Below are 14,917 nucleotides of genomic sequence, written 5' to 3'. Positions count from 1 at the left end.
GATAACAATTAATGCGTCCATTACTTTAAAAAATGTAACCTATAAATAAATGACGCCACATAAAAGTCATGTTGAAAATAAATATCTTAATGTAAAATGTTACATGATATGATAATTGTCGCTGTAAAATGTTGAAAATAAATACCCTTAATAAAATCTGTTTTTCTTTAAAAATTGAAAGGGTCAATGGTCAAGAATTCATCAACCCAGTAATGTTTAATTAATGGGAACATTAGTTTTAAAAGAAAAAGTCAATTAGCATTCGGTTTTCGTATCTCGTGTTGGACTTTACCTCTTTAACGAATAAAATCCTTTAATTTTTTTAACCGACGAGACAATATATTAAAAAAGCAAAGCTAGTAATAAGCCACACAAAGCAAAAGGATTACAAAATACATATTTTATATTTTATTAGATATGAAATACAATTTAGAGATCATATATTTATGGAATATACGATGAGACCTCTAAAGGTTAAGAACCACTCAAGAAAGAATTTTCATCTTTTCTTTATTTTTGATCTACACACATTTGTATATGGTTATCTTTTTTTTCATCTCAAACTTGAAGAATACACAAACATTATCACCATTTGCCACCGCTATCACCCCCGTATTACCACCGGTGAACCACCGCCATCAGATCCACAAGCTTCGACTGGCTCTTGATTTACAATTACAACTTCATATCTACAATTTTCAGCTTCAGATTTATGATTTTCCCGAAATTGAAGTCGGTTATCAAACAAAACTCTTCCGGTCCATATACCATTTTCGTATCGCCTACTCTAAAATATAACCGTTTTATTCCATCTAGAGATAAAACAGGGTCCGGTCGGATCTGATGAATGAACATTTTATGGAATAACAATCTGTCCTTTTGTAAACGAAAGACATCCAACAAATAACCAAATAGGGTATCTCAAAAATGTCACGTCTGACACCATCTAACACTTCGAATACTTCTCATATATTACAGCCCGAGCCTTTTAAGTTTACAATTGCTTTCACATTGAAGTAATTAAAATCATGTTGCACAAAACACAAAAACATATTAGAGAACTAAACAAATATTTAGTTTTTAAAATATATGATTATTAAGTGCAATAAGTATATAAACAATAATAATAATAATGCAAATACAAATATTTAATAAATAATTTATATATTTACAATAAAAAACAATAACATACACACAGTATAACAATTTTTCAACTTAAACGACAAATATATAAACAATTTTCCAAGTTATACGATAAATATACAAACAATTTTTATCTTTCTAATTATATAAAATAACATTTTCTAACCATATAAACAAATAATTTTTCAAATAAAACGACAACTAAATTAACAATTTTGCAAGTTATGCGACAAATATATACAAATTTTCAACTTATACGACAAATACAGACAATTTCTAATGATATTATATAAATTTTTATACTTCAAAAACAAATATGTACAACTTTTCTACTTATACGACAAATATATATATTATTGTGCACATACTGTAATTTAACTATTTTTCAATTTATAGAAACAATTACACGATAAGAATATATAATTTTTCAAGTTATACAACAACTATACAAACGACAAATAACATATTGTAAACATTACTCTAACAATTTATTTAACTAATAACTTAAAAAAAATAAGCATATTCTAACCATTTTACTAAATGTACAACCACCTAATGCACACTCTACGCAATCTCTATTTGTACATTCAAACAATCCACTAACAAGATAGCATTTAAACTTCAAGTTTACTAATAACAAATATCAAAACTATCAAATACAACAAAATTACCTTTTCACAAACATTATAATTTTTTTTTTTTACATTAACTAATACAATAAATAATAAAATAATAAAGAGTTAAAACATTAAAAGAGTTAAAATCTAACCATATTTGCAGGATTGTTGAAATAATCCTTTATTTTCTTCAAAAAAATCGCCAAAATCGCCCCGAGAGAGAGAGGGAGAGAGAGAGAGAGAGAGAGTGTGTGTGTGCGTTTTTCTGTAATGAAGAGTGAAAAATGAAGAAAAAAAAGCTTATACAGGAAATTCGGGACAAAATCGCACATGAAAGCCCAAATCGCAGATGGACTTTTCCATATGTGAACGTACAAACAGCTAAAGCACAACTGTGCTTTAGCTGCTTGTACATTCGCAGATGGAAAGCCCAAATCGATGATGAGGCTATTCCATCTGCGAAATTAGTGGCTATTTTTGCAAATTCGATTTTTTTAGCTAAATTTGTAATGTAATTAGTGTAAATGGCTATTTTTGTCATTCTCTCTCTCTCTCTCTATATATATATATATATATATATATATATATATATATATATATATATATATATATATATATATATATATAACATCCAGAAAATTCATAAAAATTTTAAACTGTTTTCAAACATCCAAAAACCACCCTTTATTATAAATTGTTTTCAAAATAGTTTGACATCAAAGTAATCCCAAAAATCATAACATGAAATATGAGGATGTGACAACCTGAAAAACCCCAGAGCAAACTAAGTCAAAGCTTCACCCATGTATCAGTAGATTCACAACGCACTTGATGCAATGGAACATTAAAAACCAAGAGAGAGCATACTTATACAAGTTTATATGTATATACACTTTGAAAGCCAAGTTATAATGAACCTTTGAAAGAATAATGAAGGAAACAAGCCTTAAGGAGTCAAAAGGAATCAACACAAGTCCAAGTAATAAGTTTAAAAGTTTGTTGGTGTATAACACTTAAGAATTTAGATTTTTAGAAGCCTTGGAAACCTAAGGACCGAAAACACATCTTAAGGCCCATTAAAGATTCGAAAACAAGTACTTTGAAGAGTTTACATACGAAAACACCCTTTCTAGAAGGCATAAATCCGAAAACACCCTTTCTATAAGGCATAAATCCGAAAACCCTTTTCACTTTGACCTTAAATCCAAAAACTCTTGTCCTTTTTGACTTTAGGAACGAAAACCCTTTTCTCTAGGCCCATTAAGGGCGACAACTCGTTACTAGAACATGCTTAATCCGAAAACTCCCTTTATATATATAATTCATCCAAAAACTCCCTAAATATCTTGATATCTTATCTTCATTTGACTTACCAAGGAGATAATTCCAGTAACCAACGTAAACATCACCTCAACCCCTTATTCTTTCCTTCCTATTTAAGTTACCAAATAGAGATCATTTCTATTTTACAATCTAGTAAACGAATTCACTCCATATTCTCTCTCAAATATCAAAATCTCTTTCATTCATCTCTTAAGATAAAGAAACTCCATAGACCATTCTTGTAACGACCCAAATTTCGAGACTACAAATTTCTTTTATAAAACATTACTTAAAACGTAATTATCAATCCATATCATAACCAGAGTATTAATTTCCAAAACACGTGTTCATTATCAGAGTAAAACATGCCCAGGCTGCCTAATCTGTGGTGTGTGCCATGCGATCACCCCGAGCTCTTCCCTCCGCTACCGGAAGTACCTGAAACCAAAACTGAAAATCGTAAGCACGAAGCTTAGTGAGTTCCCACCCTACCACATACCATGCATAACCACATACTGCACATACTGGGCCATGCCCGCTGTTTTGGGCCTCGCCCCTACCTCGGGCCTTGCCCGCTACAACGGCCCGCCGTTCCAAGCCCAGCCTGGCTTCGTGCCCCGCTCGGATACAAATCTATCTAACTTAGGCCTCGCCTGTCACTGGGCCTCGCCCGCTAACATATAATAGCACATAAGCATATAACAACACATAAGCTAACATATATTCACAAATCTTGTCCTGAGGCCTCGCCTGTATTAGGCCTCGCCCTTGTCCTGCTATTGATGAGTCATGGAACCCCGTCCACGCCCTTACTGATAGTGAGATACAAGCCCAACCCACACTCACTCTTTCCCTAACTTGGGTCTCGCCCATGTTCTGCTGCTAATGAGATGTGGAACACCATCCACACTCTGCTATTGGTGAGATACGGGACCTCGCCCACACTCATCTCCCTACCAGGCACATACATGTATCACACAGACAACAAGTATAAACTAACATATAAACCATTCATTGGGCACCCGCCCGCTATCATTGGACCTCGTCCTGAGTATCATACTAGCATATTGTGCCTAAGGCTAACCCCCGGGTCTTCCTACTTCTATCTACATGGGCCGATATTGTGGCCTTAGACCTATTCACACAAAGGGAAACTCACCTGCACTTGCTGAACTTGCTGATAACCCCTCTAGTTGCTGCCTGACAACTCTTTGAACTCCTGCTCCACTTGCTCCCCGAGCTACCATATCAATGCAACACTTAGCTTAACTGTCCCCCGAAAGTCACCAAGTCAACTCTTGTCACATTTAAGTCCTGGTCAAGGTCAACCTTACTCGCCGAGTCTGCCTGCTGACTCGCCGAGTTCACCGATTTCCGAGTCCTGACCTGTCCAACTCACTGAGTCCCCACTCAACTCACTGATCCGAGTCTTAACTCGAAAGGGTTTGGGGTTTCGCGACTTGACTCACCGAGTCCAAGGCAATCTTCAACAGACTCGTCGAGTTTTTCTTCCAACTCGCCGAGTCCACCCATGTGACTCGTCGAGTTGCACCAGTTCTTAATCCATACAGTGCTTTTCGAGCCATGCAAGGGCTCCAACTCATAGATCCATACTCCCAAAGCTCAATCCTCACGTAAAGTTGCAAACTTTACGTATAACTAAAGAGATCAAGGCTTAAAACACTTTAGGGCTAGGTTTAGGGACAAAAAGGCTTCACCAACTACTCATCTTCTAATGCTTTATGACATATTGGACCATCCCAACACTAGATCTGAAGTGGCAACGACATATCTAGACCCCAAACTCGAATTGGGTCTCAAACAACCATAAAACCCCTAAATCTCATAACAAAAGCAGATCTAGATGCAAAGGAGGGAAGATAGCAGCTTATTACCTCCAAGATGAACACCAACTGAAGTAGATCCCGAATCTTTACCTCCCCTTTGAAGCAACCTTCTTGATCTTCAAGTTCATTTCCAAAGTTTCCTTCCTCCAAAGCTATTTCTCTCAAATGATGGAAGCTCACACGAAATCTAGGGTTTACAGGTTCTCTAGGATGATAAGGAGGCTGAGGGAGGGACATAACACCCATTATATAGGATACAATTCTTGGGATTAGGGTTTTCCTCGTTCAGACCAGACTCGCCGAGTCCCCTTAGACGACTCGCCGAGTCGGTCACTAATTCCTGAACCTGGATCCCACTCGGACTCGCCGAGTTTCGCTCTGGACTCGGCGAGTTGACCCCTTTGACTTAGGGTTTTCTTTCCTTCTTGTCCTTACTGACTTTGGGTGTTACAATTCTCTTCATAATAGTTATAAGGTTAGTAAGTATTCTTCATTTTGGTGTTCATGCAACACATAAATTGTAGTTTTATCACTTTTCACACATATCATTATGTGTTTAAATATATTAGGGTACGACATCCTTCCCATGTTATAGCCTGAAGGTCACCGTTTTTATCTCGTTTATCAAACCACGACTAACCATAAGGTGAGTTCATACCCCCTACATTTTTATAACTTTTCCAATTTTTTTTTGGGGGGGTTGGGGGGGATACAAGTAAAACGCAAGAAACTTATGTTGATATACAATCACAGCTCCCGAAATTACTGAGCCATCAAATTCCTGACCTTGGTAAACTCGGCAAGTTGGGTCACCTCACAAGTAGCACTGACTGACAAGATCCAACTCTCAAATCACAGCTCCGAACTCAAATGTCGACAACCACCATGTGGCTAATTTCATTAAAATCCCAATTTACCAAAAATACCCTTAAAGTCAAACTTGGTCAACCTTGGTCAAATTTAGAGTCAACGGTCAAGGTCAACAGTCCACGTTGACCCAACTTGCCGAGTGCATCTACTGACTCGTCGAGTTCCTTCAGAATTCAGAAAACCACAAAAACCTGAGTCAACTCGTCGAGTCGTCAATACAACTTGTCAATTTCGTATAGTATCCAGAAGATTGAGGAAACCATGGGCCAACTCACCAAGTTGGCAGAGCAACTCGTTGATTTTTCCTTGTCTTAACTCATTCAGCCATCTCCCAAACGAGTCTAATGCTACAAACTATAGATCTGGTGTCATAGGACTGAGATACCATGTAAAGTTGCTAGCTTTACATCCATGCATGGCATTAAAGGGGCAAAAACACTCAAACACAGCTTAATAAGGGGTTTAGGGCATGAAGGAGGGCCAATACTTGATAAAGCTTGGAACTTTAGGCTCAAAGAGCCACAAAATATCCAGATCTGAAGTGGCGACTTCAAACATGCATCATTCCAAGAATGACTCCAATATGGACCAAGAATAACAATATCTTTCCACATAAGTAGATCTAAGCAATAAGAGGCCAATGTATCGACTTTATACCTCAAAATGGTTGCCACAACAGATTAAACACCAGATCTGTAGCCTTTCCCTTCAGCCAACTTCTTCAAGCTTCTTGTTCCTTCCAAAAGAGCACCAAAAATCACTCTCCAAGCTCACACACACGATGAGGGCAAAAGCACGAACTAGGGTTTTCTCTATATAAGGAGGCGATGAAGGAGGCCAACAATGAGAGCTAAGGCCTTTAAATGGGGTGCAAACCCTAAAAACTAGGGTTTTCATGTTCAACCTTCAACTCGTTAAGTTGGGGCCTTCCAACTCGTCGAGTAGACATTGAAAGATACGCAGGCATTATATACTCTACACGACGAGTTTGGAGCCTTCCAACTCGTCGAGTTGTCCTGAAAAATACATAATAAGCTTATATATATATATATATATATATATATATATATATATATATATATATATATATATATATATATATATATATATATATATTAACAAGGCCCCTCATGGGGGATTTGGGACGAGACTGCCCACCCCCATCCCCGCCCCCGAAATTAAAAGGGGGATTAAACTTCTCCGCACCCCCAATTTTTGTAACAAATAGAGTTAGAATGAAATATTATAGCAATGGGTATTATTTTGATTTTACACTTAAGTGATAAGTAAGTTATCTATATAGGTTGATATTAGACACTCAAAATACTCTTAAGTACAAGAAGGATAGTCCAAAGGGTGTGCAAAGTGTGTAACTATATAGACCCAAAATTTTTAAGGATCAAAATTATACTAATTTACCTATTAATATTCAAAAACTATGTAAAATGAATTTTATTTAGTTAATAAAAAAATACGATATACTTAAATGGAAAAGGTACACAGTTGCCTATTAAGCCTTTATGTATGGTGCTTTTTCGTCTTCTCCTTATATTCATGTATAAACATCCTCTTCCACCATCTTCTCTCAAAGTATACATCCTCCACCTCGATCATCTGCCCTCTGATCCGGTCACCGCCGCCAACTATCTTTGCCTCCAACTCAGTGAGAACAACCATTAGTTAAGGTTTTTTCTTATTCCAGTTTTGTGAAATCAAATTTGTGTATGATTATTAGATTTTTTGTTGAAAGTCTGGCTCTAATGGATTTTAACAACACTAAACATAGTTTTGCATTCCTTTTTTTTTTTCTTCAACCGTTGAGTTCTTATTTGCTTTGAAGTTGGTTATTACTCCCTCGGGTATTTGGATGCTCATGTATGGTGATTATTGTAATTTGCATTTACCAATTGATATTAAAAAACGATGCAAAATGCATTTTATTTAGTCAATAAAAATAGTATATACCTAAATGGAAAAAATACACACTTGCCTATTAAACCCTTATATGCTTGGTGTTTTTTCCGTCATCTCCTTATATTCACGTATAAACCTCATCCTCCACCATCGTCTCTTGAAGTACACACCCTCCACCACCATTATTTGCCCTTCGGTTTTGTCATCGTCGTCGTCCGTCTTCGCCTCCAACTTGATTAAAACTCAGTGACAACAACCATCAGGTAAGTTTTTCTCTTAAATCAATTTTGTGAAATCAAATTTGTGTATGATTACTAGATTTCTTGTTGAGAGTCTGGTTCGAATAGATTTTAATGACACTAAACATAGCTTTGTATTTCCTTTATTCTTCGGCCAATGAGTTCTTATTTGCTTGGAAGTTGCTTATTACTCTCTCAGCTATTTGGACGTTTATGTAAGGTGACTATTGTAATTTGCACCGACTTAGGGTTTGATAGAATTTTGTTTTAATTCTGATTTACCGATGCTTTATCTATAAGGCTGGAGGGAATGTTGTCATCGAAACCACACTATTTTCACTGCCACATGTGTGCCACATCACTTCTTACCACACCCAAAAGTGGTGTCACACTCTTTTTTTAATAATTTAATTAAATAAAACTTCATTTTTTATAAAAAAAAAAAAATATAATTTTTCAATACTTCAAAAAAAAAAAAAAAAAAAACATTACATTGCATTACTTAGATTTATTTTATTATTTTTTTAATGGATAATTTTTTTTAAAGATAATATTTTATTAATTAAAAATAAAAATCTCATACATTGTTTAACTTTAAAAAAGACCTAAGAATTTAAAAAAGCAAATTAGAAACATAAAACCTACAACTTAAAAAAAAAAAAAAAAAAAAAAACGATTAGAAACTTGAAAAAAAAACTAGAAATTAGTCGGGATTTGCGTAATGTATTTTGTAAAAAATGATAAGTATATAAAAGGTGAGTTAAAAGAAATAATAATAATTTCAAAAGCAAGGACAGTCAAAGAACACCAACCAATCTGAATTTGTGGCAGTTTTTAACTACACTGCGGCCTAAATCGTTGTAGACCGCACCTAGAGGCGGTGTTCCATGTGGCAAAACCAATTTCGACTCCCTAGAACCTAATTCTCTAAATGTGATTCTTTAGTAAAAGTATCACTTTGATTAGGCACATCGAAACACCCCTAAAATTCATTGAAAACTTGTACAAAATATGGAAACCTGACGCGACCATTTGAACTACTAATAGAGTATTGCTAGATGTTCAATCAGAATAAGTAGATGGTTGATCATAGTTGGGGATATATCATCCTTCTTAATAAATGAATGTTTTTTTTTTGTTACATGTCAATCTCTTATGAGTTTTGATACTTATCATTTTATAAATTACAATATTACAACTTATATAGTATTTAATAAGTTTCCTTTTAAATTCAAATTTTAAATTTCAAATTTAAATAAATTTTTGTTTAAAACTTTTGTATTTATTTTTTTTTGTTTTATCCGACCCGTATAGTTAATTTCTCATTTCACTAATCCGTTTCTTAGGTCAACAGAGTGGGAACGGAGAACGGTCGCGGGGAGGTTCCCGCCCGACGAAACACCGCACCGTCGGTGCGGGAATGGGTGATGGGACGATACCCTGCGTTCTCTCTCTTGCTGTGAGTAGCTGATTTTTTTTTTTTTTTTTTTTTTTTTTTTTTTTTGAGTTGCAGGTTTTAAACACAAAGGTTTTAAACACGAAGAAGATGAAAGTTTCTGGAAATAACATATTTGGCCCCTATATTTTGGTTTTATGGTAGAATACACTTAATTTTAAATTCTTTTTACAAAAATAGTTTTTGCAAATTACAAAATAGACCTTATATTTTTAATTTTCTACTAATTTAAATATTAGATTTAATGTAATTTTTAATTTAAAAATTATAAATCATAAATATCAGTTAATTTTATTTAAAAAAAAAAAATTGTGAAGGACTCATCCATTCCTTAGCTTTTAGTCTAGGGAAATGAGAGTGAGACCAAAAATGAGGGAAGTTCCGGTCTTATAACTATAACATCAAAATCTAATTATTTGCTGAGAATCTTTCGGAAGATCAAGCAGATGAATCTTTCGAGTTTGGCGCGACTCTCGTCTCTCTCAACTGTATTCGCATCAAGAACCCTCAATCGCTCCATTGCCTTCAAACCCATTTCTTGTTCTTCGTCAGTTTCCGTTCCCCATGCACCCACTTCATTAAACCCTAACCTCCCCCTATTTCTCCGACCACCCACCTTCACCGCAACCTTATCCGACCTGCAAAAATGGCAGAATTGGGCGAAAACCCTAGCGTCATCCATCGGTTCATCTTTCACAGATTCAGATAACGGCCCAGACTCCGAAATTTTACACAGAGAACTCAATTGGCTGATCGAAGATGCTCTACAAAACCCTAAACCATTACTAACTCGCAACGACTCGGAACACGACATTGTTTTGCAATTAAGAGCTGATTTGGGTGATCTTTACACTTTATGGAAGCAAAGGATTGAAAAGAGAAGGCCGTTTCAGTATATTGTAGGATGCGAGCATTGGAGGGATTTGGTTCTTAGTGTCGAAGAAGGTGTTCTGATTCCAAGGCCTGAAACAGAGTTGATGATCGATCTGGTGGATGATACGATCAAGCAGAATGTAGAGTTGAAGGAAGGTTTGTGGGTGGATTTAGGGACTGGTTCTGGCGCTATAGCTATTGGAATCGGGAGGATTTTAGGGGATTCCGGGAGAGTTATTGCAATCGATTTAAGTCCTATTGCTGTTCAAGTTGCTTCATTCAATGTGAACAGGTATAATTTACAGGTAATGTGTGTAAACATGAACCGATAATAGCATTAGATGGCGTGAACGATTGTATGTTTTGATATTCACTCGTGTGAACGATTGTCTCGTCATCTTTATCAGGATAAAATCTCTGTGAAACAAGGTTCATGGTTTGATCCATTGATTGAGTTTGAAGGAAGAGTTGCAGGTTTTGTGAGCAATCCACCATACATACCAAGTAGACACATCAATGGACTCCAAGCTGAAGTTGGTAGACATGAACCAATACTTGCATTAGATGGTGGTGAAGATGGCATGTCTGATCTTCTTCATCTCTGTAATGGCGCTGCTTTGATGCTAAAACCTGGTGGATTTTTTGCTTTTGAGGTAATGTTGTTTGACATTCATCATCAAGTTCAAAGCTTTATTTAATTAATATATCTTTAATCTTATTCGTGTTACTTGGATGTAGACAAACGGTGAAGATCAATGCTTGTTTCTTGTAGATCATATGGAAACCATTCACCATGACAGCTTCCACAATTTAAAGATCATACCAGATTTTGCTGGAATCCAGCGTTTTGTAACTGGGATTAGAATCTAGATCATGAATTATTCAAGCTTTAGTTGTAATCTGTTGAAATTATTCTTCAAAATTCTATGGTGTTTCTCTTCATTTGAGGATCTTGCATCATACATTTGGGGGGAGAAAATCCATTTTTATTATGAAAAACTCGACTCAATACATACAAAGGGAGCTGTTTTACAACCTTTCACTCCACCCAAATCTAACCAACCTATTACAAGTTTTACAACCACTAACAAACTAAATAATTAACTAGCTAATGTGACCATCGAGACATACGTGTCCATTGTTGCTTCACCTTCTTTGGTGAAAACTTAAAGGGGGTCCAATTCTTTCTACTTTTAGAAGATTCACAAAACAAACCAGAAGCAACAGCTTGTTGAAGCCACAAATCAAATTCTTCCTCTTCATCTGTCATTTGAGCATCCAAATCCCATGGATATAAGTTTGACTTGCACTTCTGACTTTTCTCCAATCCAACCATGTTTACTTGAAAAGTTGGTCTATGTGTATTTGGCCTACACGCCATTCCTTGACAAATCGCCCATTCCGACACATCAAATATCTTGCTTTGAGCACAAACAAACGCCCGTGGAATCTCCATCTGAATTTACAAAATTACATGTTAAATTTCGCAACAAAGTGACAATCTATCCGAAATTTACTCATTCAGACTGTTTGATATCATAATTAGAAGTCTCTAATTCGGTCTTATAGTCTTTGGTAATGCATGTTGAGTCAGACTGAATCTGACTCGATCAACAACTATCAAACAACCTCTTAATCACCAAAGTTCTTATTGAGTTCAATAGAGCCCATTCTAATTAGCAACTTAGTCTTTTCAAAATCTTGAAAAATTTCATACCTTTTGAGATTGATCTGACCCAAGTGAGCCTTTGTATTCAACCCATCCATCTCCATCCTTGGCTTGATGATATTGACAACAATCCTGAAACATACAAGCCTCATTAGTTTATATAAATATAAAAATAAACAAAAAAGGTTGAATCTTTAATTATCATTTTAACAACAACCCACCTGGCACCATCTTGCCTTTGACTTTGACCGATTTGTACATACCCATATATGCATTAGGTCACATTTTGTGCAATGTATGCGTCTTGATTCATCAGAAAAGTAATCACTCGTCTCTTGATGAGATGAACTAGCAGATTTGTGAAACAAAGTTTTTGAATCTTGGTTTCTCAAGTGATCATCATAGTCCCTTTTCTTTATAGAATCAGAAAGAATCTGAAAATTGGTGTGATTATGAGTTCAAGATCTTTATATATATATATATATATATATATATATATATATATATATATATATATATATATATATATATATATATATATATATATATATATATATTATATAAAATTAGAAGATATACTGATATACTTGCCTCATATGCACATTGAACTTTCTTAAAGGATTCACTTGCCAATGGGTTTCCCATGTTTTTATCAGGGTGCACTAGCATGGCCTATAAGGGGTCAAAACGAAAGTCAATTGACCAATAAAAAAAAAGAACCAAAAATTATATTGAATATTGCATAACCTTTTTCTTGTATTCTTTCTTCAACAAGATAGCATCAATCTTATCATATCGAGTGAACCCTAGTGTTTCATAGTGATCCACACAGCTTATAATTCTTTCCATTTCATTGACTTCATTTTCATGGGTTTTGACCACGGGAATGGAGATGCTTGACTTCGACTCTTTCTTCTCTTTGTTCATAAAAGTTGGCTTATTGCTTGAAGATTTACACGAGTTGACCTGTTCATGTTCATCTTCCTCACCATTAACACAGAACTTGCTCTCTGTAATGTCATCTTCAAGAAACGACTCTGGAACTTTTGGTTCTTCAAACTGTGTCGTTTCACTCTTTTCACTCAAATCATCACACCATTGGAGCATAAATGTCAATGCATCACATGATAGGAAAGCAAGATTAATCGATATCAAAACTCCAGACCACCCAACTTGATGTTTTACATAGTAGAGTGCGTATACCATTGCCACTAAAACCACAAATCTTGTGTGGTTTAGAGAAAACAAGAAACCTCCAAAAATTAACAAAGAGCCAGCGATCCAAAAGTTAGCATACATCCGTAGGATTAGAATGGTGAAAAGTCCCACCATTAATAGACCAGGAGTGTAACCTAGATAACGAACAGCACAGATAGCAGTTACCTGGAGAAAAACGATTAGCGACTTTCAGGGCAATGAACGAAGAATTTGAAGTTTTGTAAGGGAAAGTTCGTAATCTTACCATACTCAGAAGCAGATATAAGAGGCACGACATTGATGTCAAACTAAGAAAACAACTCCATATAATGATGAACAGAGCCGCTGTGCCCAAATCGAAAACCGATTTACATCCGCGAAGAAGACAATCCTTCCACTGAATCATCGAGAAACGCAATAGGTTACCCAGTCTTCCAAACGCATAACAAACATTAGGCCAATGCCGTCTGATAAATCCACTGAAACCAGAAGCTGTCTTCTTCGCAGCAACAGAGCACCAAAGGCTCTCCAATAGCAGCCACTTCCAGTCTTCATTGAAAACCCCAAATTTCTCCATTGATACCCAGTGATTTTGATCAATAATTTTGATTAGAACACATATTACAGAAAGATTGTTGCCCTATCCGTGTGGGCGCTCATGTAATTTGGTTAGATTTGACGAAAAGGGATTAGTGCTGTAGCTCGTGAAGAACACTAATTTGCTTCACATGTACGTTTTCCAAAAGAGAAAACGCACACTCTCTATGACTGTTGCTTGCACTTTTGACATAGCTAATGATGAAAAAGAATGGCTTGCTGTTCTTTTTTTTTTTTGACGCAGACAGGTAACTGGTTATTACAGTGGTCGGATCTTGATAAAGTGAAATCGAATAATGCAGATTATGGTAAGTAGTAAGTACACAATGTGATTGTGGATATGAATCAGAAGAAGGGAACAAGAGAAAGATGCTTATGGGTCTACGGAGGAAGAAAGGGGAGCAGCGTCTTTAATGGATACGTATCTTTATTACAGTGGCGGAACCCTAGCTCTCGTTGTTTCTTTTCCGGTGGAAAAGAAGGGGAAAAAAACCGTAGTGGTCTAGCGCTTTGAGTTTGAGCTAATTCGAGGAGAGGCTTGGATATTTTGAACTTCCACGTGTAATTCGTGGAAAATATTCTGTCTAAATAACTTCAATCTTATAATAATAAAATTTAGCTTTCATTAGTATATGTATAAGTTATATAATCTTTCGTATAAAGTTGGAAGATCTATGTGTCGTAAATTTTTTTGTATATAAATATATATTTTTGTTAAATACCAGGGTGCTGTTTTTTTTTTTTTTTTTTTTGGCCAAAATTTCTGCAGATCGCGGACCATATCTATAGACATGTGCAGTAGAAAAGAAGATCAAACAGTCTGAAAAAAAAAACTTTTATTTTTTTAACATCTGCAGACTATTAAAATAAAGTAATTTTTTTAACTTCAAAGTGATTTGTTTAATAATTTTATGACTTTTTTTTTATATAAATAGTTAACAAATCTAGATCAATTTTTATGTATTGTTGTATAAAAAGTGAAAATAAAATGGTACGAATTAACGTATATATTTTATAAAAGCTAACAATTTTGGTTGCAAAGTTATATATAAACATTGGAATTAAAAATTAAAGAATTTGACATATAAATGGATGAAAATAAACTTCGATTTTTCAATTAAATCAATTAAAAACATATTATAAATGTTTTTCCAAGAAATTGATGATATTGT

At 35.1% G+C, this 14,917-nt stretch overlaps 2 protein-coding genes across 2 annotated transcripts; one reads left to right on the top strand and one right to left on the bottom strand.

The window, feature by feature from the left end:
- The first annotated feature begins 9,779 nt into the window (after positions 1-9,779).
- Positions 9,780-11,317, top strand: LOC145004358 (RNA methyltransferase family protein). The gene is made up of 3 exons (XM_078963255.1): positions 9,780-10,587; positions 10,690-10,935; positions 11,021-11,317. Exons 1-3 carry the CDS (start codon positions 9,856-9,858, stop codon positions 11,150-11,152), a joined length of 1,110 nt encoding a protein of 369 aa, XP_078819381.1. The 5' UTR covers positions 9,780-9,855; the 3' UTR covers positions 11,153-11,317.
- Positions 11,247-14,332, bottom strand: LOC145004357 (Chaperone DnaJ-domain superfamily protein). The gene is made up of 6 exons (XM_078963254.1): positions 13,414-14,332; positions 12,699-13,334; positions 12,543-12,623; positions 12,173-12,385; positions 12,000-12,083; positions 11,247-11,738 (listed from the first exon to the last, which is right to left on the bottom strand). The coding sequence occupies exons 1-6, from the start codon at positions 13,723-13,725 to the stop codon at positions 11,391-11,393; spliced, it is 1,674 nt and encodes a 557-aa protein (XP_078819380.1). The 5' UTR covers positions 13,726-14,332; the 3' UTR covers positions 11,247-11,390.
- Positions 14,333-14,917: the final 585 nt, after the last annotated feature.

The sequence above is a fragment of the Lactuca saligna genome, chromosome 7 (assembly GCF_052625555.1).
Source record: "Lactuca saligna cultivar CGN05327 chromosome 7, ASM5262555v1, whole genome shotgun sequence".
NCBI lineage: Eukaryota > Viridiplantae > Streptophyta > Magnoliopsida > Asterales > Asteraceae > Lactuca > Lactuca saligna.
This window is presented reverse-complemented; position numbering and strand designations above follow the sequence as displayed.